Consider the following 25,358-nt stretch of genomic DNA (forward strand, 5'->3'; position numbering starts at 1 on the left):
GAGGTATATGAAACACAATAGTCAAAAATCTCCATGCATTGAGCCCATCAGGACAGGTCATAATTTCCAGTGAGTTGTTCATCTGGAAACATATGCAGTTGTAGGGCAGAACTTAAAATGAACAACTTGAGGGATTGACTGAGCCTAAAGTTACCCCAGCTGAGGCCTGTTGGCCATTGTGTGACTATTTTAGCCAGCCAGGGCAGGCCATAGATTTCCCTGCCATCCATGACTTGCAGCTGGGATCAATAAATCTATCTGGAGCTGCAGCCTGCCAGGTAAGCTAGGACAGGGGCAGAGCAGGGCTTCTGGCTCTTGCCACCATTACAGGTGTATAGTAGAAGCTTCCTCTTCGACATGGGAAAAAACTCAACAATAAGAAACAAGAGGTCAGAAACACTGACCCAAAGAAAAAAAAGTAAATATCCAATCCCAGGACCAAAAAAAAATCCCTTTCTAGAAGTGCCTGAACTACTTTGAGTGCTTTGCCTTGCTGTGAAGTTCAGACTGTGAGAGAAGACCCTGTGAGAGGCAGGTCCCCCGATCTCCTTCCAGGTTCTCCACTCTTCAGGAGACAATGTTCCTAAACCCACCATTAGCTCCCCTCTCTGTGAGAGCTGCAGCACCATGGAGGTGGCCTGGCAGGGGCACAGGGGTAGGCTCTGTATTGATGACAATTAAGCCCTAACCTCTGACCCACGTGTCCTGCCCCTGTGCTTACTTAAATAAAAGCCTCTTAAAATTGCAGCTGAAATCAAGGCAGAATGAAAACAATATTGGGGTGGTTCCAGGTGTATATTGTGGTATAATTTCAAGATCCAGAGTTGTAAACCACCAGCTCAGCCCAAGAAATCAGGAATAACTCCCTTCCCTGATAGCCACTCTTGCTAACATGAGGTGTTTAGTCCTGGCTGCAGCTGTCCATTTCAGTGCCACTGAGTCAGCTGAAAGAAGCCCTGCAGGTTTGGTGCCTCTGTGGCACTTGCCCAGTACCCTGGTTGAATATTTTCTGCCCAAGCCACGTCACTTGAGGCTGCAGGCAGGGTGGAAACAATCGGAACAGCAGAGATATTAATGGGCAGAGTGGCAGTGACACCACTACCGTTTCCATGAACACCTTTACCCGGTGCAGAGCAAATGCTGAGGTTTATTTAAGAACACCTGTCCATTCTGTCCTTATGAAGGAGAAACCTTGAGCACTGTGGTGGACCTGGTATACCTCCCCCACAAAAACCCTGCCAAGGAGGATGGGTGCCTCAGCCCCTTTTTGCAGACAAGATACCTGAAGTTTGCCTAAGCTGCAGCAAGATGTTTGGGGAAAAGCACAACAGGATTACTCTCCAACCTTCAGAACTGGCAGAAAGCATGAGGGGAGTTTTCTCACATGAGATATCTTGCCTTCACCATCTTTTCCTCTCAGACTTTCAGCAGTGATACAGAGAATATTACCATGGGCATGTCTGCACTGTGTTATTTATCCTTTGGATTTGCACTTAGGGTTTTATTTGTAAAAAGAAAATGAGACCATAAATCTGCTGTGCAAGGAGCCAAGGGAAGAGAGGACAGAAATTTTCAACAAGTTTCATGCAAAGAGATGGTGCCAAGGACAGGTTTCCCATGGAAAGAAATGCCAGCCAAGATACTGTCCAGGTACTCACCATGTGTAGCTAAGAGCGTCAGCCTTTCTCTCAGGTGCATTGATTCATTCCTCCTTGCACAGGTAGCTTTGGAGTTGCTGCAGCAAGGATGGCCCTCCTATGGGAGCATCTTCATCTGTAGTTTTTGCTTCCAGCACACACAGGACCACTCTTCAAGTACAGCGCCCTAAATAACCCCCCATGCCTGTAAACAAGGGTGGAGGGAAGCGGTCTTGGGACAGACCCTGGTTCTGCATTACACTGCCCTGTTCCAAGTTAGCCCATGGCTCCAATTCTGCTTTAACCTTGGCACTGCCCACCAAGACCAGGCAACATTCTCCTGCATAGCCCTGATGCCTAGACCAGATCTGCCCAGCTCCTGCCAGCCTCACCAGAATTGCAAAGCGCTGTCAACCCCACTTGCCAGACTTGATCCTCCTCCCATTGTCTTTTGCCCTGTATTTTTCTGATAACAAGGCTATGTGTTACTGTGGAAAGGGGCTTCAAAACAGCTTGTGCTTTGCAAATTTACTTCATAGTCTAAGGTTCAAACAGTATGTGCAGCTCCTGAAGCCAAGTCAAACAGGAATCTAGGGCCTATGGGACTTCCAACATATAAGTTTTCTTTAGGCAACAATTATTTTGCTTAGAAACTAGACCCTTGTTCTGTTGCAGGAGGCTGCAGTTTAATAAAGTCAAACAATTTGCTCTTTGCAATGTACTATTTGCAGTACAAGTATCATTGAGTTACATTGCTCCCCCTCACCACTGCCTCCTGGAACCTCGACTGTTTATATACAGAAAGCACTCTCAGGAAGCACTCCTAAAAATACCAGCAATGTTAGCTGAGGATCTGGCTCTGTCTCTCCTCCGTCTGCTTCTGCCTCCATAACATCCTTCCATTATCTTGATGCTCAACAACCCCAGCTGTTCAAGCAAACTTTTCCCATTTTCCTTCTCTAAAAAACTGTCCTTTTCTTTCCTCCTCTGCCAGTAGCCATTCTCTACCCTGCCACAAAGCAGCTTCTGTGATGTTGCCATATCATGTCTTATCTAGTGTTTTCTCATTTGATTACTAAGTTAAAGTGAAGCCCATGACAACTTCCCATCTTTGAGCTCCACCCACTTTTCAGACAACAAGGTGGTGGCAAGTCAGGGTAATAATAGTACCTGAAAATGAATAACATCTTTTACTTTACTTTGTAAAGAGGCATCTGAATACTGCAAAACAAGATGTAGTATTCTCCACAGATTAACTTTTGAAACCACTCTCAGGGAAGTTACTCTGAAGACAAAGGCATCTCCCAGTGGAAATACCATTGCAAATAAAAATATTTTCACAATAGTACAAATAGAAAATCTGCACAGCAAGTCCAGCCAGCTGATAAAAACATCAGTTCTTAAATATCAAACTCAAAAGCAAGACTGGGATTCAGAATGGTTGATGGGCTGAGCCTCCCCTCACACAAAATGTTACTTGTCAAGGAATAGGGTCCCGCAGTTGCTGCAGACTGGTTGTTGCCAGTAATCCTTATGACTACAAAGATCTTCCAGCACATTAAGGAGACACCCAGCACAGACAAAGTTCATAGCAGCACAAAGGATCTTTGATGCTTCTGTCTGTCCACACATCAGCCATTGACTTGAATATTTCTCTTCTGTAGGTGTTCAGCAGACAGACGCTAAAAATGAAAGCTCAATAATTCTGCTGTTGTAGTAGACAAGATCTACTCCTGTGGTTATTCACAGTGTAAAACACTTCTGACAGTTGCTGTTCTACAAACCCCTTTCTATGAAAACAAAGTATCTAATTCCTCCTAATTCAATAACAATTATAATTCATCAATCCATCTAATATCAAATATCAAAAATGAAATATTCACAAACATTTACAACCAAAATGATCCATTAAAGCCCTTAGGATTGCTTTTGGAAGATCAACAGCTCTTTGACAAAAATTCCCAAGAAGCACAGAACTGTAAGAAGTGAGACACTGAAAACTTTTGCACCAACATCATTTAGGTTGCTTGCAATGAATAAATAAATAAATCAGTTCTTTACAAAAACCCCACCCACCATTGGAAAACCATCAGCCGGTGAAGAGTAAGCAAGGAATTATTTGCTCATCTCTAGCGACAATTGGCTGTTACTAGAGTTATTCTGACACATTGTTTTCAAGAACATCTGTTTCCACTCTGACTCCTTTAACTTTCAGATGTGAAAAACAAAAGCTCATTTTCAAGCCATGTCTCCCATCTTCAGTTGGCAACAGTTGCATGATTATGAAGTTATTGTTATGCTGGATGATCTGTTTGTCAGTTTATATTTTCCTATCATATCTATTTTTAGCTATTCATTAGTATTACTCAGAGTCTCTCCTATAAATCTTAAACATTTATGGCACATCTCGACAATTCATCAAATGGAGCCAACCTCCAAGGAAAGGAAACCCAAACCACTTCCCCTACTCAGCTGAATGAGATTCAGATCCTTGTCTTTTAAACTTGAAACTCAACATTTTCCCATCTGCTCTTTATATACAACAGCCCTTTTGCTCTGCACCAGTATTTTATTCTCCATTCATAACTTTTTACTTCCCTCCAGAGGTTTCCTGGTGCTTTTAGTCTGCTGGACTCATAGAAGTCATAGAAGACTTGGATTTTGGAGGGTTTCTCCCCCCACACTCCATTGAAGGGGAAAAATAATCATTCAGCAATGAATGGCCACTTTTCATTGCTCATTCACAAGAGAGACACAGCAGGATCCCAGGGCTGGACTCAAAGACAATTTTCTTCGCTATTCTCACTAGAGGGAGAAACATTTTATCAGAGACTATTCAAACTAGGAATATTTGGAAAATTAAATTTATTTTTTGTTCTATTCACTGACTTGCATTTCCAATCCTCTGTGTGTGTATGTGTAACTACCAAAAAGCTGCACAATTTTTGTGGCTATGGCCATGCTTAGAGGTACCAGTACATGTGACTTGGCCAAGTCACCCATGCAGAAAACATTACTAAAGGGCTCAATCTATAATGGCCAACAACAAGATGCTTTAAAGAAATAATAACCAGAAGATGTACCCTAGCCAAGAGTTTTGCAGAAGGAAAATCTACACTGGTGAAGAAGAGCCAGCCGCTTCAGCCAGGCAGCACTTGGCCACAGGGAGAAGCTGCGCCCCAGCTCCTGGATCCTGGGACCAAATACTGTCACAGGCCAGGGGAGATTGCTCTCCTCCTCCTCGGCTGTCCCAGGGAAGTCCCAGCCTTGCACACCCTGCACAGTTGAAGGCTAAGCAACATATTTCTCAGATGAAACTGTTAATTGTCTGTGTGTAATTAGCTGATACCTGACTAGAATACACAACTGATTAAAAATCAGTGACCATCTTTTTCATTTCCTACATACTTGTATTAATCAAAGGAGACATAATATAACAAGAAATGAAAACTGTACCAAGGCAAAGAGTTCTGGCATGCATGTTAGTCTCAGAGTGCTTTTAATTTAAACAGCTCATCTGATGAAGCAGAATAGCAGGATGTGGCTCTTCAGGGAGGTAGGGAGTTCTTGGGAGAAGTCAGTAACACAAAGAAGTATTTAAGATTTTACAACCAAAATTGTTTTCTGTCAATTCACACCATTCTTCAATTCACCTGTCTTTTCCTACTGTCAGTTTTTGGAAGAAAAAAAAAATTAGTTTATACTCCATTACACCTCCGTGTGGTTATGCACTGGTTTTACCATACTATTAACCTCCAGCAAGTCCTCCAGTTTCTAATCCAGCCTGCTTCACACCAGACATATGTCAACTTACCAGCATCTCTGCTATCCCACTTCCTTTTGGTTAGATGTCAAGTACCAGTGCCATACCAGAATGACTGGCCAGCCACCCAAAAGCATTTTAACAGACAAATACTAATACATCTTTCTCAGGCTGGTCATCCAGTCATCCCAATGCTCAGAAATGCTTGCCTGCCAGTAAAGGCTGGTCTGCTAAAAAATAAAGAAATTAATTTTGGGCTACTTGGGAAAAAAAATCCTAGAAAACCTATATATCCTAGTAGTTGTCCCATGCAATGTATTGGAAGAGCACTTCTGGAACTCTGTGATTATACTGGCAGAACATTGTGCCACAGAATATCAACTTACAGTGTAGAACTGAAATTTTTAAAAGAAAAAAGCAAACTCTGCAGGCACAATGATTCAGAGATGAATGATTACAGCAGCAAACCCAAGCAAGTCAAAGAAAGCACCATCAGCATCCCCTCCCCACTCAAACCACTCTTCCCATGAAAAGAAGTATGCCAAATCCCTTACAGTTCTTTCAAATTAAAACACAAGATTAAACTGAAGATTGACACAAACTACAAGGTTCAAATCCTATCCAGATTTCCCTTAGCACTAGATATTTACAGATCTGGGATCTTAAAAATTTATAACGGCAATAGCAGTCTTGGATCCAGAATCACAGCTAGACTCAGACACATGCATCTACCTGTAGCTACATAAGCAAGAACTGTATTTCTGTGAGCCCCAGATGTTTAGAACTCTTGTATCACACACATATACTCCCTTTCCCATTGTGAGAATGTCTTTATAAAGCATGGGATTTTATTCTTTGTCTTAAAGTTCATAGTTTTCATTATTTTTTTGACAAGCACAATAAACTTAGATTCCTCCTCCTCCTCTTCCCGTGTCAAGGAAAGCTGAGTTTCTCTGGTAGATTTAGGAGTATGTACCATGTTACAAGACATGGAAAAAAGCCTACAAGAGTAGAGTCCTGCCACCTGGCACACCATGTCCTAGAGCTAAAGCAGCTGGGAGCATATGCTGTTTCATTGACTTGGCTATGCCTTATAATGAGCAGTGCCAGGGAAGGATGTATACATACATATATATTACAGAATCATCAACACCCATGACATTGGGACATTTAAGAAATCTTTTCATTTACCAGTGCCTCCAATCCCTGCTTGGTCAGCTCTGGGAAGTAGCAACCCTCTGTGAGCTGTTGATCACACTAAGATCCCTATTCAAACCAAGATGATTCCCACCAGAAAGCAGAAATTTGACCAGGCCCTGGGTTATCACATACAAACTGATGGAACAAATCTGTGTTTCAATTTGAAGGGGATTGTTTCGTAACAGAGCCATAGCAAATCGATTTTTTTTTTAAACATATGGAGAGACTATACACTAATACGATTTATTCAAGGCTTTAGCCTTTGGATGGCAGATTTAGCTACATTAGCCCATAAGATGCATGAATTGCCCAATTTTGGAGCTATCCTTTTAGCAGTGTTGTATTTACACACTCAGATGAGTGTTCAGCTGCAAAAGCAGAGAAAAAGTTTCATGTCACTAAAAAGTAAAGGTTGTAAGATGAACCACTGCATAGTCCAAAGGAACTCATCTGTAACAATGAAAACATCATTATTTGGTTTAGTAACTAATGGTATAAATATTCCACAGCATCAGGAAACATAACTCAGAAACAGAAAACACTCGCAATCACAGTTCACGCTAGCAGGATGCAAGAACTTGGCCCCCAACACTGCTGGGACCACGAGCTCACAGTATGGGCAGGCACCCAGTGTGTATGCCAAGCCACCCCTCTGTGCCTGCCTTGAGAGCCTCCTCAGGTGCTCCTGCTCAGCCCCACGGCCCTTAGCACACAAATGACAGTCACATAAATGCAGCAGGATCAAGAGAGAGAGACAGGAGAAGCGGGCAGGGCATAGTGGGGAACACAGGAGGACAGAACCCTGAGTCACTCCCATGAGTCGCAGCTCATCTTGTCCAAAGGCCTGAACTCCCACCAGAGCACAGAGATGCTGTGCCCAGGTTGTTCCTTACAACCATTAATATAGACTTGATGCTTTCACTGTCCTGTCATGGCTGCCCAAAGGATTTAGAGTTCAGGCTGAAGACTTTTAGTAATTTCTGCCACAGCAGCATAGCAGGGCTCTAGAGACACTGACGGTATTTATAGCAGCCTGAAAATTGTACCTCTTCTCACCAGCTGAACCAGTTCCCTGAGCTGACTGCTACAGCTAATTGAGAGAAGACTGTCATGTACCATCAGCTAAATTTACTGCTGGTCCTCAAGATCGAGTTGTCCTGACTGCATTGTGACAGCAGTGTCTAAAGGGCGGTCATCTTCATTTCTACATTTTCTCTCTAGGAACAAGAGTTTCTTCTATATCTGCACTGCTAGGTTTCTATTTATAGGCTTGAACCCTGTGATGTAATCTTCCTTTTTGTTTCCAAGGAAACACTATTTGAGGTATTCTACTTTCAAGTTTTTATTCCTTTTGGTCTTCCCCCCCTCCACCTGCTCTCTTCCTCTCTCTTTAAAGAGACAAGTCAATAGGTAAAACCTGTATTTATCCCTGGCATGCCGTGTAGTTCTCTTTCTCTAAAACCAGGCTTATTCATGGCACTAAACATTTCAAGACATTTCAAAAATATGCTTGGCAATAATTTTATGCACTGTTTATACATATGACTTTTCTGATAGCAAATGAGCTATAATTGCATTAGGCAGCAACTCCTCTTGATAACTCATTTTTTTCAAAAACTTAATGTCTGCATCTCAGCTCCAAGTCCTCTTTTCCTCCAAAGATTTTTTTTAAAATCATCTCACTGACCATCCAGCCAGTTTTCCCATGGTTTTACTTCTTAAGTAAGTGATGACCAGACCTGTCCCCTGGCACTCCCTTTCTGGCAGCAAAGCATCTCCTGATGCCTCTTTCCATGCTCCTTTCTGGGCTATGTTCTCAGGTCTGCGGTGGCTTGGAGGTCATTTTCATTCAAGTGAAAATCCTCTACATTCATGTTCTTTTAAAATAATTGGTTGTCACTTCACTGTCTGTAAGTCAGGAAAATGCAGAGGACTGAATCCATAATTTATATTGAAATCAGCATTTGTAACAGCTGGAATAAGGTGTGTTGAAAGGACACTTGCAGAAATGCAGGTGCTTTGGAGTCTTACTGGAAAAGCAGTGGGTCAAGCTAATAACTTGCCTTAAAATTTTCAGCATGCGTTTATGTGTATGGGTCAAAAGATATGGGAGAGACTGGCTGTGTTAACAAGGGACTATTTTAACACAGCAGAAAAATTAAGAGCAGCAATGCTCATAAATGTAGTTGATTAATTGTGACTGGGAAACCTACTCTCATTTTTATTACTACTGCCTTATGCCTCTGTGATATAAAAACAATAAATGAGCTGAACTGGTGATATTCTGCTCAAGAGACAACAAAGTAACAGACAAAATTTTTTTAAGGACCACCCACTTCAGAACATAGAAGGGCAGGTAAAATTGCAACCTAAAGATGATGATGTGGACCAAGACCACTCAATAAGAGTTTGTGTGGTGAAGGGGAGAAAAGGTGTTAAAGCACATGATAGATAGATATAAAGTCAACAAACTTACAAATTTTATGCTGTCAAGGAAATTATCAAAGTAAACATGGAAATTATCTGTAGTCAGCATCTTGCATTTTGGGTCATGTTATAGACTAATATCCATCAATTCCTGTATCAGTTCCAAAAAAGGCCAGGCTCTATTTAAAAGGTATGTGATCTTGATTCAGGGGCAACAAGTCCTTCCACAACATCTCTGACTCGGCCACAGAAAAGGATGTGGAATGGGAAGACTTACATGATCTAGACCTGTGCCAATATATCTGGATTCTTTTCAAAAATTCATCAGAGTGTTTCCTCAAATCCCAAAAATAAGAGTTTCCTACGCTCTGTAATCCTGCTGGAAGCTGGTCCAGGGAGCCACTTGTCTCCTCCTTCTACCTCCAAAGCTTTCACAGTCAGTTTTTTCCCAGAAGACCACGGTTGTTATCAGGCTTCCATATCTCCTAATCTGGCCATGACTTAATAACTTGACACCACCGTCTCCCTCCCTAATGGTTACTCAGACTCAAGAACCTTAGCAAAATCACATTTGACAGGAATGGGAAAAGTAGCAAGCTTCAGGTGTTTGTCACTAGGTTTTAGTTTATTTCTGAAAAAGAACATTTCTGGTAGCTGAAATGCAGAGCACATTTCATGGTCTGGCAATGCATTGCTTTAGAGATTGTGGCTCTGCAAAAAAAGAGCTTTATCAAGTTTGTTTGCTTCTCAAAGACAATCCTTGGCACTGGACAGGTCCAGTTGGGTCTCAGTAAATCAAAAGCTTATTTGATGTCAGTGAAACTGATGCAACTGCTGTTTTGCTCCAGGTTGTCAGAAAGCATTTTAGTAATCACTTTCAGTCAGAATAGATGCTCAATTGTTCTTTCCTGCTGCAAGGGAGAAAAAAACAGCAGCTTGCTCTTCCTCAATAATTCCCTCATATTTCATTTTTAATCTCTTAAGCAAATTACAAGTGAAGACCTTTGATGTATGCGCCAAACTCATTCATTTCTCAGTACTTGCTGGACTAGAGAGGATCTCCCGTTCTTATGCATGTGGATGATAATAACAACTTCAAAGCCCCCAGGCATGTGTTAGCTCTCCCCAATTTCCTTTCTAAGTATGCATTTTGTGGACCAACACCAGTTAAGAACCATAAGCAGCTGTACTTGAATGCCATCTATTAAGGCAGCCTTGCTATCTCTCTCATAATGTAACAACTCTATTTCTGTTTTGCAGATCTACTCAGTCTGGATTTTGCATTTTTCCTGAAATGGAGTACCTAATTTCCAGCGTTTATGGTGTTCTCAGCTTAAAATAGTCTGGAACCTGATCAAACTCAGAGCAAAAAGTCACTAAAAGGCACTTGCCCTGAGGTGGTGTGGAGCATTCCTGGTGGATTATGAGGCATTGTTTTGCTGTTGTGGGGTTTTATGATATGAAGTGCACTTGATTACTTCTAGAAGGACGGTAGGTCATAGCCATATGGTACCACAGGACCAGATGTTCCAAGTATAGCAGAACAGCTGCACCTGAGCAGTGGCTGGGCAAACTTCCCCCAAGCTTGCTAAGGAAGAATGAAAAGGGGACATATTTCAAACCAGTTAGTGTTGTAGTTGTCATCATTATTTAGTCTGTCCAACTCATTATCAGAACACTTGGAGGCAAAGAGCATAAAAGAGTTGAAGAGAATATCATATAGTCACATAAATAAGAAAAACCACCACCAGAGACAATTTACATTGGAAAAAAATAAATAGTTTTGGAAAAGATGTAAAAATTCAGGCTTTCAGCCAAGCTTTATCTAAGGAGGTGGAGTGGGAAGAGTAAACAGATTTTCTCTAGGGCCGAAAATTTATCCTGTAAGTGAAGAGCACAGATTTCATGCAGTTTCCTTTAAGGGGTTTGTTACTGACCACAGTCAGTGGAACAGACGCCAGACCAATGGCACCAGTACGGCAACTCTGGTGTTTCCCCATTTGCCCTACCAGCAAGCCAGAAGCCTGTACCAAGTGGACTCCAAACATCAATCCAGTTTCTGGCTCCCAGCTCTATATAAGTCTAGATTTGGCACTCCATATACCATGAGATTACTCTGACCTGAAACATGCTCACAGCATGTCTGGACAATTTTTCTGATCAGAGTTACATACTAAGTATCTACTATTTTTGTTTATTTTTTTTGGTGTGCTATGCTTAGGAAATAGGTTGGACCACACATTTCTGGAACCTCTACAGCAATACGTTATTAATGATACAGAGAAGCAGAAGAAAAAAAGCTTCTTATCCCCATGAATAGCAAGAGTAGAAACAGACTGTGGCAGTTTCCCAATTCTCTTGTCAAGAGAATTTGGTGCAATTCTGTGTGTGTTGCTGTGGTAAATTAGGGACAAAACCACCTTGAATTTTGGCAATGCCATTTTCTTTAGTGGTCAGTTTAAACACTAACCAATTGGAGATGCCCCATTTTTGGGCCTCATGAGCACATTGGGATGCCCTGCACAGCACAGAATGAGGTACTCAGTGGGTACTCTCACTGCATAGGATTCCTCTGGTAGGTGCTCTGCTTGCAGGGCTTTCTGTTAGCACTGTCTGAGCAACAGGGGAGTCAGCAGTTTGGGGCCCCAGGCTCTCCCTGTTCCCAGTATTCTTTGGTAAGGGGAGGTTACAAGAAAAACCTCATCCTTATTTTCCACATTACTATGCCTTGGGATCTATACTCCATTTCAACACAAATCTCCCAGAACATTTTTTCTGCTGACAGTGAGAGAAAAAGCAGAACAGTGAACAAAATGCCTTTCAGAGCCCTGGCCCCAGCCTCACCCCACAAGCCCAGGGAGCCGTGTTCGGGACTGGGGTCCTTCCTTCCTAACCCCCAGGGAACTTGCTTAGGAACCCACATACTCTCTTACAAACACAGCCACTATGCTGGGCTATTAGCCCTGTCACAGACATAGCAAGAGATGCACCGGTCAGTAAATCTGACTCGTATCAGGTCAAATCCAAATTACCCTCTTGGCAATAATGCCTAAGAAGCTCATAAAACAGTATGTCTACTTGTTACATGACTTGGACAAACAACACCAGCCTTTATCTACAAGAGCATTTGCTTACTGAGTGAAAAAAGAAAACCACAAAACATAAAAAAGTGACATACCACGAATCTATAATTTCTGATGGACCTTTCAGTTTCTCCTATTTTCAGACTTTCAGAAATGATCCTTAATGTGTCAGCTTAAAACATTCAGACACTGAAATCCTTGCTCTGTGAAGCAAAGCTGCCCCTTTGATTTGATTTGCAGAATGGCCTCACAAGTCAACATAATTCTGATTCCCCTGCTGATAGCAGCAACACTACTGACGTCTGGCTGAAATGAAGTAATGAACACAACAGACAGCGCTTATTAAAGAATCAAATAAAACTCTGAATACATCAATCAAAAATAAGCATATAACCAATATTTTCTGGCAATCTGTAGCTGGGAGATGAAGAGGGAAGCACAAACCCAGGCTCAAACAGTAGGTTACTTAGGGCAGCAATTGTCATTTTTGTTTTATGGGTCTGCAGTGCCTGTCTCAGCAGAGCCCTAACCCCGATGGGGGCCATTAAGCAATACTTCAGTACAAAGAGAAATTAAACGAGTAACGCCCAGCGAGATACTCCTGCACGCAAGGTATTGTCAGACAAGTTTTATGTAGTGCTGTATAAATGCCAGTTGACTTCAGCAAGAATCAAGGCCACGCAGCATTTTGTGAGGAGGGTGCAGTCATTTAAAGCATTTCTGCCTATCTGCAGTAATCAAAACAAGTTATAGCCAGGCTACAACTATATGTCTAGTTTGAAGACTGCTTGTCTGTGTGAGACAGAACCATCTGGATTTACTTTACAGTTAACTTTAAATATATATATATATATAAGGTTTCTTAACTTTTGCCAAACAACTGGAAACATAATGGTTTCTGCATGCTGTTAGCATCTCAGTACAGCTGCAAATGTCCATTAGGACAATCTTATATAATTATATACTTATTCTTCCCATGAAATTGTTAAAAACCCAGCTTTTCCAAATAAGAGCATATTTTGTAACGAAGAGGAAATCTTCCAGTTTACCAGGTTGGAATGGGGGAGGGAAGTCTACTAAAGCAGAACTTTATTCAAAGCTTTTTCTTTAAACGAACATAAAAATTTGAAGTCTTAGTGTGTCAGATTTTTCCAACTATAGCTCTAGTGTGGTCTGGCCAGAAATCTACAATTTCTTTCCCTTTTCCTTCTCTTTGTTGAAGAGACTCATTCCTTCTAAGATTTTTTTTAGGGGAAAAAAAAGCAGCTTTTTCTTTTTTTTTATCCTCTTCCCTACCCTTCCCTCTGGATGGGACTTTAGTTTTCATCCTTCCCACAGTTCCATACTCTTGTTCCACAGAAAGTGTCAGTGGCACCTGTGGCCAGTGGGTGACTGCCCTTGGGAGCTGACCCCCGGCAGCAGGGATCTGCACATGGAACACGAACATGCTGGATGCAGGCAAGGCTCCAGGAATGGGGAGTGATCTGCATTTCGAAGCACCACCACCATCAGTTTGGCCAAGATTTTCAGAAATCACCAATAACACGGCACACATCCGTTTTTAGGAGTTCAAGGTAACAATCCAACTTTCCAGAAGACAGGTCCTTACCTCTTCCAAAATAAGAGCCTTCCTCCTGTGTTTTCTATGTGTCCAGGCTCAAAGCACTCCAAGTCATTGGCCACTGTCGAAACATCTCAGCAGCTACGATTTTTTAGTTAACAAAAACAAAACTAATGGAAACACAAACAACTAGTCTCAAAAATTGGACACAATCCTGTGCAATGTGCTCTGAGATGACCCTGAGCAGGGAGGTTGGACCAGATGACCCACTGTGGTTCTTCCAATCTTACCCATTCTGTGACTTTTCCAGGAGGTGAGTGATCTTCTGCACATGTTCTCAGGACCCTACAGAGAGAAGGGAACAAGGGCTCATACTGTTTTGACAGCCATTCAGACAGAAAAATACTTTTTTCACATGCCTTCCTGAAAATAACAATATCACAAAACACTGTAATGCTATTGATCTGACATCAGAAAAACAACCTTGGTCAAAGACAAGCAACAGACCACTGCCCATCCCTCACAGAGCAGCCTCCTCTCACCAGCACTGCCAGTCTGCTGGATCATCTTACCCATGTTACCTATACCAGGTCACCTGCAGGGATAAAGAAACTGCTGCGAGTTTCTGTTATATGAGGTCTGTATCTCCTCCTCCACAAAGTTTCTCTGTTATCAGTAAAGAATTAATTTGCACAACAACCTTACAATATAACTTAGAAAGCACAGCAGGTTTCTAGCATCCAAGCTCTTTCTCATTTTAAGAGTGACTATCTGAGTAATTGGCAGGGAGGAGCTTGGCTGCTCTGTAATGCAGAAACTTGGCTGGAGTGATGCTGTTAGCATGAAACAGCAGCAGATCCACTGCCCAGAACTTGAACTGAAACTGTTTATTACTCCACATCTGTACTGCAGCATTAGCCACAGGCCATGACCAAGTCTGGCCCTGGTCCTTCTGGGATGAACTTTTATCTTTTAAACAGACGGGATGACAAAGGCGATTGAAAGGATTTAAAGCAACATTAAAAATAACTGACAGAGTCAGGAATTTGTGTCCCACTGAAAATTAATGGCAACTACTGTGGGACTTGGATACTTTGGAAAAAAAGCTCAGGCCACTTGAATCTTTGGTAGGGCACAGGTATTTGCAGTCACAGAAGACTGTTTCTGCTCTTGCAAGACATGAAAAAGATTCCACAATAGGTCTCCATCAATAGATGCCTGCTTTTTGCAGGCACTGGTGTGACAGTAGAGAGCACTGTGAGCCAGAAAGATAGGCAAGCAGTGCATGCAGGTCTGCTCAGATAGATCATTCCCAGTATGGTCAACTCAACAGGAGGAAAGAGGTCCAGAGACCAAAGGGCTACTTCCAGTACCACATTCTTGCCCTGACTGGTCTTTTTGCCTCTTTTTTCCACTCCCAGGCAGAAGGCAACAGATCTGAAGAATTTCTCTTAAGAAATATCAATGCTCACATGACAGCTAGATCTTAGGTCATTGCAAGCCTAACTCCAGCAGCACCAAAATCTCCTCCTCCTAATGCTGTTATGTGAGTTGCAGCTCTGAGGCAAGGTTTGCTGCAGAACAAATGCCCATGCAGAGGATGTCGTGTACCAGCTCTCATGTGTGATCCCTGAGCCCTTCAGCCCCATGGCCATGAAGGTCACCATTCACAGCAGACAAAGTACTGGAGTGGAAGAGCTGTGACTCTGACACTGGGGGACCCACCTTTGATCTTCAATGAACCTGGCTGTGACTTACCAGGGAAAGTTTTAGGCTTTCTTCAGCAGGAAGGCATGGAGCTCTTTAGGGAAGTAGAGAATTTTTGAAAGGTTGGAGGGTGCACCTCTGCCTCTTTTTGGTGAGCTGTGTTCATGTTACCAGAACTGAGCAGTGCTGAGCAGCACGTCGGTCTCTCAGCAAGGAAGGGCATTTTGTAAGTCAGATAGGTACTGAAAGTGTTGGAGAAAGGCAAGACAAGAGGTAGGGGAACATGGTTTTCGGGTGGTGCACATACAAGAGAAAAGGACCTTGTCAGGATGCTACCTCTCCCATTGCCCATTGTTGTGCCAGTGCCAAATCACTTGTGTATAGCATGACAGGAAACAGCAGTGCAGTGCTCCTCACCCACATGCAGCAGCAAACATAGCACCGGCCTTGACAAGGGGACAACATCAAAGATGAAGTTTGTTTTATTATAGTCAACATGCAGGCATCATGTTATCTTAGTCGTACCAAGACTAGGTAACTAAACTGCCAGGTTTAATGTTTCAGGTCACATCAGGGAATAGTTTTACCAGCAGATGTAAAGATCGTCATTTGGAGTGGGTAGCACTCAAGGTCAGAGTCAGCAAATCCTCCTCTAAAAATAGACTCTAGCTGCAAAGTTAGTAAGGTTTCTTTTGTCGTTCTGCCACACTTCACAAGACCCAGTTACCTACAGCACCCACCTAAGCTTACAGGTAAGGCTAAGCAATATACATTTCCTCTACTTCTGCTCCTTTTTTCTTCCTTTTATAACCTATTTAGTAAAGCGGGGAGAGGACTGAGAACTGGAAAACTTGCCAAGGTAACTATTAATTTCATAAGCTTGTTGCAGAGAAAAAAAATTATTACAGAGTCAAAAAGGTTTTGAAAGTATAATGTATAACTTTAGAAAACCAATTTGTCGTGTTACAGAAATCACTTTATAAATTAGGAAATTAGGTGCCGAAAGTGTAACTATCTTGGAGATAATTTCAATTTAAAAGTTACGAATGAAAATGCAATTTTTTAAGATTTGTAACATCTGTCCCAAAATATTTTGCCTATTCTTCAATAATTGTTCCACCCTCCAGTCAAATCTAGCTTTTCCAATTGAATTAAAATTCTCTCAGATGATGCTGTGTTTTAAGTTTCTTTGGACACTCTCATAATATTTAATAAAATCTCAGCTTAATCTGTTTTCAATTAACCAGTCCAGTCAACAATAAAGAATGAGGGCAAAAGTAAGTTTTTAAAAAGTCATATGTGGCTTAGAAATTCGCTGAAATAACTGGTTAGTTTTGAATATTCACAGCAGGAGGGTCTGGGAAATAATTGCACAGAGGCTACAATTATTCTGGTTTTAAGCTGTTTAAAGATGACTGCAATAGATGAACTATTTTACAGTCCATGAATGCTTTAAGCATAAGAACGCAGGGGTAAAATAAAGAAACTGAAGTAAATGAATTTTGATGAAGACTAGGACAGGAATAGGGAACACAGGATTGTACTTTTTGCTTAAGTATCCTTCAGGTACCTGAGGAATCCAGTTTTGAAATTTGCTAAATTCTTTGAGGGATCTTTTAGAGAAATATTTTTTTAAAGACTTCTCCATCACAAGAAGTATTTGTAAAAAATTAACCTTTTTTGCCTAGTGTTAGGGAAAAAACCCCAACCAAACAAAGCAAGACACAACCCCACCCAAGGAACCTTTGCAGCGCCACAGCTCATTGCAGTACCCTGGGGTGCAGCAAGTGTGAGGTTACAGGGGAAGCACGCAGCTCTTCATGGCTGCTGCCAGCCTTTGGAGTCTGAGCAAAACAGCACGGGGTGGCATGTCAGGGAGCACCATTTTCAATTCATTTCATGAAATCATCTGACAAAGCAAGCTTTTGTTACTGCAGCTGACCAGCTCTCAGCTCAACTGATGTACTTTGAGTTACAAAAAGCTTAGAAACCAAAGCACTGTTTACCCTCCTCCTAAGTGCAAACACTGCTCCAGACATGTGCATTGGCTTCTGCAAGAACTTTCCAGTTTATAAAACAGCACTCTGCTTAGTCATACTCAAAAAGGGCAAGTACTTTTTCACCCTGAAGGGAGGTATGCATCTGGCATGTGGGCTGGAAATGGAAGAACAGAACATTTCTTAAAAATTCAAGAACTTGCTGAGTAGATCTTCCCTCACTCTTTCTGAAGACTCTCAGTCATTAGATCTGATTTTTGTCTGCCTTCAGCACTGAGCAAGTGCTTACTTGAAGATAGTTACTAAACTAGATTCGAGTCTTTTGCACATTTTTTGAAAGTGTAGGACTGGTATTCTCCATCCTTACCTTCTCTTGGTTCCCTCCCTCTTGTACACACTTGTTACAAACGTTGTTCCTCTGTGAAGTTCTTATCTAAGGTGGTTATTAAACTGAAAGAATGAAGTAAATAAAAATAAAACCTTTAGTTTTGCAGTTGTCTGGAAGGCAAGAAGGTCTCAGTTTTTACTCCCTGGAAGATAGAAGTCCAGCAACTTCAACATGTTGAATTCTGCCTGATAAATAAAACATTCAAATAACTCAGCCCTCTATCCAACATCAGAAAAGAAAATGGGAGTAATTTCTTAGTAACAAGCTCTTCATGCACAAAAATGATTTCTCAATCAAAATTACAGGGGTTTTTTGCACATTTTTGTTCTTCTGCTGAATATAGTGTTCTTGGCAGTAGATTAACTACTTCAGTCTCCAGTTTTGAGGGTCAAACCCCCAACTAATTTCAAGGGCACTGTGTTTATCTCCTACTGCACTGAGATGGGTATAAGGCCTAGTAGATATGTCATTACTCTTGTAGACTCCTCATGAAAGGCTCAGTGCTGATAGGTGGTTTTCTTTCCTTCCCTTGGCATCTTTGGAAAAAACTTCTGATGATACCATGACTCCACTCCTTTTACAGACCTGACATGAGGAAACAGGTAGGAAGCAAAATCTGAAAGCATCAGAAGAGGAATAAGATTAAAATCTGCCTCCACATTTACAAACAGGTTGTATATTTAGGTGTTTGCTAAATGCTGAAAACTTTTGCTTCCCAGCTAAACCAGATAAATTTGTGATTGCCTGGTATTTTCAAGGAGAAGTAGCTTTTAGACAACTCTGAGTACAAAACCAAGTACACTTGTGCACACCAAATTAAATTTAATAAAGCCAGCATCAGAAGCACCACTAGCACAAGTGATCAATGTCATAGGAGCTAGGAGAACTTTCAAGAGCAGGAAACATGGGTGGCAAAGAATTTAAACTATTCTGCTATATAAATAAGGACTGAAGTGGGCATTAAGGCAAGGAAGCCCTGTGCTCAGCCTGACAGAACAGCTAATACTTCTGAAGGAAAGAGTAAGGAGAATTGTCTTCTCTCCATTTTCTTCCCACTTTTTACTTGTTTAGCCTCTCTCATTGCGTATTTGTACCAATGCCACTAGGCTCCAACTTTATTGAGGAGCTGAAGCTTCAGGCACTCAAACACAGCTACAGGTTGGCAGCCAGAGTACGTATGGTTGGGACAACAGCAGTGGTGGAGGAACCCCCTGTGCCAGGGAGGGGTGCAGAAAAGGAAAGGATATATAGGCCCTTGCACAGGACAAAGGCAAATGCTGTCCTTGTCTGTGCATGCCTGTTTTTTTTCTTTTTAAGTCTCTACAGCTGACTTGGATCTTAACTCCCAGGCATAAATCTTGCCAAATTGTTTGGCATCTTTATACACAGCACTAGGGCTTGCACAGCACGTTGAGCCAAAAAAATTAAGAAACATAGTATTTTGTTATGTAGCTAATGACTTATAGCTTTCAGTCTCAAAGTACTCAGAAACTTCCACTACACGTGGCAAACCAGCATTAGAAATGTAACAGCTCCACCGAGGCTCGGATGTTCACCTCTAGATAGAAAGCTCAGTTTTCCTCCCCCATCTGTGGGATTACCAAACCGTAGAGCTAATGACTGACATTTCCAAAAGCATTATTTTACCCCTACAAATCTTGTGGTGGGATTAGACATCCCTTCAATCGAAAGATTTGAAAATGGGCCACTATGTTCTATGACTTCACAGGGCTTTACTGGAAATTTTGGGTTAATTTGAGTAGTTCAAGGGACTCCAAACATAGTGCAGAAGGCAAATCTTTCACTGCTATATTAGTGCTCCAGCCACTAGACTGTGTTCATGCTCTGAATTAAACAGCAGATAGACTGGCAGATTTTCCTTTTTTCCACCCCCTTGCACTTTCTTTCCTTCCTCCCTGCTTTGTTAAAAAGAAAATAAAAAAAGCTAAAGAGCTGTATAAGAAATTCCATCTGGCAGCTGTAGAGTAGATAGTGAACATAAAGAAGAGATTCCTTTGCTGTTCCTAATGCATGCTGCTTATCCAAATTAGCCACACAATTACTTCTATCAATGCAAAACTAGTTTAATGTTTTTTTTTCTAGTGCACAGCACTTGAGAATGACTTAAAATGCAGTGTAATTTACCACAGTGTATGTCCTGAAGTGGCTCACTAATGAAAAGAGGATTAAGTCTCCATTATTCTGAATTACCATTTTGTGAAATCTCTAACAATATTTTCATTTATATACATATAACCCAAGGGGGACAAATATTCCAGCCATCCAAGTGATTAACAAATAAAATTTATTAGATAACATGCACTTTGGTCTTATTTATGAAGAGCAAGATTAGGGTATAAAAATGCAGATGACTGGATTTTTATCATCCTTGTTCTGATAATACCCTTAAGTCCATGACGGCAGAACTGGGGAGCGCTGGCAGTTCAGTGTTCCGTGCACACGCTGGATCGAGTGGCAGAACCCGCAGGATGTTGGGCTCAGCAGTCACAATCTCGCCAGCTTGAGCACCTGCAGGGCCCACCCCCGGGTCCAGCCAGCCACCATGGGTGTCACAGAGAGGGAACGGGCATGTCACATCAGCTCCCACGGCCTGGCCTTGGCACAGGCCAGCAGAGCGAGAAGGAAGCTGTGCTTTGGGCGCAGGGAAAGAGCGGGATGGGCCGCAGACTGCCCTGCCTCACTGGGAGGGAACTCCTGGCCCCAGATACGGGGTTCTGTTCCTCACTGTGCCGTGAAGCTGGGCTCAAACCTTCCTGCTGGGGAGAACCCCTCTGGGACAAGGGCAGTCCACAGCCAGCTGACTTTTCATCCCTCCCCCATGAAATAAAAAGGCTCTCCTGAAGCAGCACTTCCAGAAGCAAGCAGGGTGCAGAGTTCTTTATGCAAAGGACAAAAGGACAGTCCCTATTCCAGAGAGCTTCTAAATGACCCTGGGATTAGCTCAGTTGGTCAGAGCAAGGTGCTAATAATGCCAGGCTCACAATCTCCATGTGGGCCATTCACCTAATGATCCTTGTAGTTCCATTCCAACTCAGACTATTCTGTGATCTAAGGTTGTGTGTCTCCAACACAGTGCAGTGCCACAAAGTGACTGCCAAGCTGGCACAGTACTGGTACATCATTCAGCCTGCACTAACTCATCTATAGCCCAAATGAAGCACCACAAGGGGTGGGAGCCTGCTCCAACAAGCCTGTACAGAGGTAACCCTGCAATCTGGCTGCCATCTGACTGCACTGGGTGAATGCTCTGCAAGAGATGGTCTCCTCTCCTCATTAAGTCTGCCAAAGACATCTGAGCTTTCCCTGCCTGGGCTTGTGCTAAACATTCATCCCTTATACCCACAACAGCATTAAGAAAAACCACTCCAAAAAAATCCAATCTACTTTTCTCTTTTAATTCCAAGAGGGCTGGCCTAGGGAATAGTCTTCCTGGAGCTCTGTTTGGTGTACATAGAACATCTAATACGAGATCAGGTTAGACATCTTTGATTCCTGGGAAGACATAAGCCCTTCTTGCCCCCAACCAAATGCTTCGTGACAATTATTTCCAGAGTTTAAGTAGCCAACCAGCCCTTTTGCCCACTTTCCCCTCCTCCTAGTTAAGTTCTGTTACTTCTTACATAGTGTAGAGTCAAATCTGAAATGCATGTTTTATTAGAGGAATTTCAACCGATGCTCTCCTGTGCTCTAATTCAATTTAGAAATCCCCACAGCAGATAACATTGGCAAGGCATAAAAGAACATAGTGTACTTGAAAGTTCAGGGAGCATATGGCTTCCCAGGACAGACAGAAACAAAGATTTCTCAGCAGTGGTCGAGTTTTCAGAATGTTAACCAAGCTTCAAACTGTGCCGGTGTTCCAGTACCACAGACTATTATTTGCAGATGTAATTACCCTGTTCTGAGGTGTAACAAATCAATGCACTGTGGCCACCAACTGTGATTACTGATTACATTGCTTTCTCTTCTTCCCTTCCTTTCCTCCACCCCATTTTATGGAGCCATGAATAAAAGTAGTCAGTCCTTCAGCATCAAGGCAACAGGCTCTCAGTTAAGATAATTCCCTACTAGACAAATAGCAGTTCTTATCAAGTTCTAGATAACAGCCTAATCACTCCCAACTCAGATTGTCTTAGATTAGTATCTCTGACAGACAAATATCATCTACACACTGCTGAGTCTGCATGTAGAATTAGCATAATTCTGGCATGGGAAGGAAAAAGGCTCTCCCAGGGCCTGGCTACTGGGGCAGAGAGATGGGACTAGGTACTACACATAGGCGTGCAAGACAATCCCAAAGTAAATTTGCTACAAGCTGGAATTCTCAGAGCCCTTTAAAAATCTCAAGAGAGGACCACTTAGCTAAACATCATCATTATGTTTTAAGAAGCTTGGCTGAAAGATAGATCCCCTTGCCAGTGAAAGCAGGCCAATTTTTGAACAAAGGTGTACACTTGCCAAACAAAAACGGACTCCACAATCTTACACAGCTTTGGAGTCAGAAAACAGGAGTCATTTGGCTTTTTCAAGCTTTGTAGAGAAACAGAACATGACAGGCACAAAAGAGCCCAAACTGAGCAAACAAACCCCATGGGTACGTGGGATGTCAGTGAAAAATGGACATCCTGCTTTCAGGAGAGCTCTACAATAGCCGCATGAAGGCATTAGCCAGATTTTTAGAATTAAAAGGACACAAACATTCAGCAAGCAACACAAAAAACAATTTTGGGAGCAACTACAGGGTTCACTGCCTGTAAGAAAGGTGGATTTTTGGCAGGCTCTACTTGCACAGTTCATAAGATCAAGCCCAACTCCACATGTTGTTACAAGTCTCTTTCAGAACCACAGGGTTCAACTTCTCCCTTCAAGGGAATAAGAGACATGAGCAACTGCTACCCTGAGACATCAGAGAGCCCAGGAGGAGAAACCAAAACAGAGCCCACAGGGAGATACAGCAGATAGGGAATCTGCAACTGGCAACACAGGAAAAAGACAAGTAGAAGAGAGTAGAACGGTACATGCAACATTTGCTTGGATAGACACATTTCATCTCCCTACATTGCTGAAAATCACAAAGGACAAGCCTTTAGGAGAGTCTTAGTTAATGATAAAAAACCCCAATAACTTAAATTTGCACTCAGTTCCCCTAGGTGCTTTAGATCCCTAGGCTGCTAAACCTACCAAAGTTTTACTAGTGGATTTTTCAGGAAACAAATTCCTGGCAGAGGCTGAATTTCAATAATCACAAACCTTTGGGTTTTGTTCCCACTGCTGGTGAGCTCATCCAACGACATATTCTTCACCTCATTCAGGAGAGGCAGAAATCCAGGTGCAAGTCTGTGTTTGCCACAGAACAGGTTCACCTGTCTTGTGCAATGCTCAATCACACCTGGTCTGCGCTGTTCCCAGGATCCCACAGCTGGAGCAAGAGTCACTTGCTTTGTGCTTCCTTGGGTTAATGTTCTGTTTTGGTTGCATTCCAGTTTCTTGCACATCCTGAGAGCACTACTCCATGGACAAGATGTCATCAGGAAGCTGGAATGCTGGGAAGAAAAATGCATACACAGCAGTCAAAGTAGATCCTGATGAGGACTATTGTACCCCAGGTGCATTTGAACTGGAGCGGCTCTTCTGGAAGGGATGCCCAAAGTACACGCACGTCAATGAAGTCTGGCCCAACCTCTACATAGGAGACGAGTAAGTGTACACAGTACCCCTGACAATAAGTATACCCCATACATCTCTACATAGGGGATGACCAAGCTCTACTAAACACAGCTCACTGACAGAGCAAAGTGTTCGAAACCACTGGCAGATGCCAGAGTTCTACAGAGCAATCAGAGCCCAGCGTGGCCCTGACTGTTACTGCTGCTTCAGGAAAGCACAGAGTAAGTGCAGCTGGGTCTGCTGGTAAAGACAGAGCGACAGCACTGGCTGTGGCACCGGTGTAGGCTGCAGAGGTTGAAGCCCATCATGATCTATTTTTAAATGGTTCATTTCAAGGAGAAATTTGTCATTTATCTGTGAGTGGAAGTCATTCCACAGTTACACTCACAGAAGAGCATGGCCTAGATGTGTTGGCTACACCTTAGGATGGTTTAGGCCAAAAATGTAATTCTTGAAAAGTGACTGAAGAGACAGCTCACCATGCAGTGGTATTTTTGCATTTCCAAGCCTGTGCTTGTGTACATGGAACACTCTGCATTTCCAAATTGCTCAAGAGATTAAAGCAAACAGAACCCTGAGGAAGGCAAAGCTGTAGAGATGTGTCTCACTGATCAGACCAAGTGTGATTTGGAAAAAAACCAAACCCACAAAACAGACTTGGTTCTGCTGAGCACAGGACTAAACTAGAAACAGCCTATTCCAGGAAGCAGAGATGACTGCTGCAGCAGGAGATATGCCATCAGAAAACCCCCCAACCCAAGCCCTGAGCGGAGCAAGAGAGCTTTTCTTACCCCTTTGGCATTATTGGTCCAATTCCCATTTTCCTCTACACCCTTCACTAACATGACATTTATTTTTTACATCATCACTGAAAGACACAAGTAGGAGCCCCACTGGCTCCAAAGTTCTCAATAATTTTTTAAAAGGTCCTAAAATTCATCTGTTGCCAGCTTATAAAAGAGGAAAGATATACAGCTTTGAAAGTTACAAGACTCCTAATATCATCCACCAATTACTTCTGTGGCGCCAGAGGCAACAGAAAGACACAAGAGTTCTGGTCTTGAACCAAGCCAGGGCTCCCACTTCTAGAGATGAGGGTGGGAGAGTGTGTGTGTGTGTGTGGTGTGGGATAAAAAAACTAAGCCATGGGAACAGCCTGTCCAAATGATTCAGGAACAAAAGAAAAGAGGGTTAAGTTTTTCTATCCATATCTGACCCTGCCCCTCCTGTTAGATATTTCTAACTCAAGATTCACCACAGAGAACAGCCTCTTCTGGCATTTATTTCCTACTTCATTGTTTAGAATCACCAGCAGAATTATTCTGAATGAAGTTGTTAGAAGAATTTCCCTCTAATCTCTGTGATGAAGCACTAAATGTGCCTGCTGAACAAAGGGTTCTAACCACACAAGAAGTGAGTCTCTCAGCCCAGGACAGCAGTCACTGACTCTTTCCTGTAATCTTCCTATAGCAGTGGCTTCTTACACCTTGTAATTTAGTAAAAGCTAGAAGGCATGACTCTGAATACAGCACACACCTGGCACTTCATACACATTAACCAGAGGAACGGAAATACAAGCTTCTTGAGAGGTACATAGAGCTACACCCCCTTATGCTGGGCAGTGTGTTTCTGCAGGGGACTGGTCTTAAGTCAGGAGGAAAACCAACAGTGCTTCAAGGGAAAACAAGTCTCCCACATGACAAGACAAAAGAATGAGAAAACCAATGGAGAAAGAAAAACAAGTGAGGAGCAGGTGGGGGGGAACAGAAATAAAACTTCACCAGAAAATGTGATTCCCTAAAGGAGAACAACTATTGTCAGCCAGGTTAGGGCAAACTTGACACGGCAGAAAATCTGAGAGGAGAACTGGTCTGCAGGCAAGATGCAGCCTTTCACTACCATAACTA

General features: G+C 42.4%; 1 protein-coding gene across 2 annotated transcripts in view; it reads left to right on the top strand.

Annotated features, from left to right (window-relative positions):
* DUSP29 (dual specificity phosphatase 29) overlaps positions 1-25,358 on the top strand; it is a 53,890-nt gene that overhangs the window by 9,772 nt on the left and 18,760 nt on the right. Inside the window, exons 1-2 of one of the 2 annotated variants that reach the window (XM_042018628.1) lie at positions 15,785-16,130; positions 23,268-23,481. In XM_042018628.1, the coding sequence (XP_041874562.1) occupies positions 23,297-23,481 (185 nt within the window). In that variant the 5' untranslated portion in view covers positions 15,785-16,130; positions 23,268-23,296. Of the gene's footprint in view, positions 1-15,784; positions 16,131-23,267; positions 23,482-25,358 lie in introns of those variants that run through there. The other variant, XM_042018629.1, reaches the window with a different exon arrangement.

The sequence above is a fragment of the Corvus kubaryi genome, unplaced genomic scaffold (assembly GCF_017639235.1).
Source record: "Corvus kubaryi isolate FWS band 111438036 unplaced genomic scaffold, C.kubaryi_AGA036_p1.0 138, whole genome shotgun sequence".
NCBI classification, from domain to species: Eukaryota; Metazoa; Chordata; class Aves; order Passeriformes; family Corvidae; genus Corvus; species Corvus kubaryi.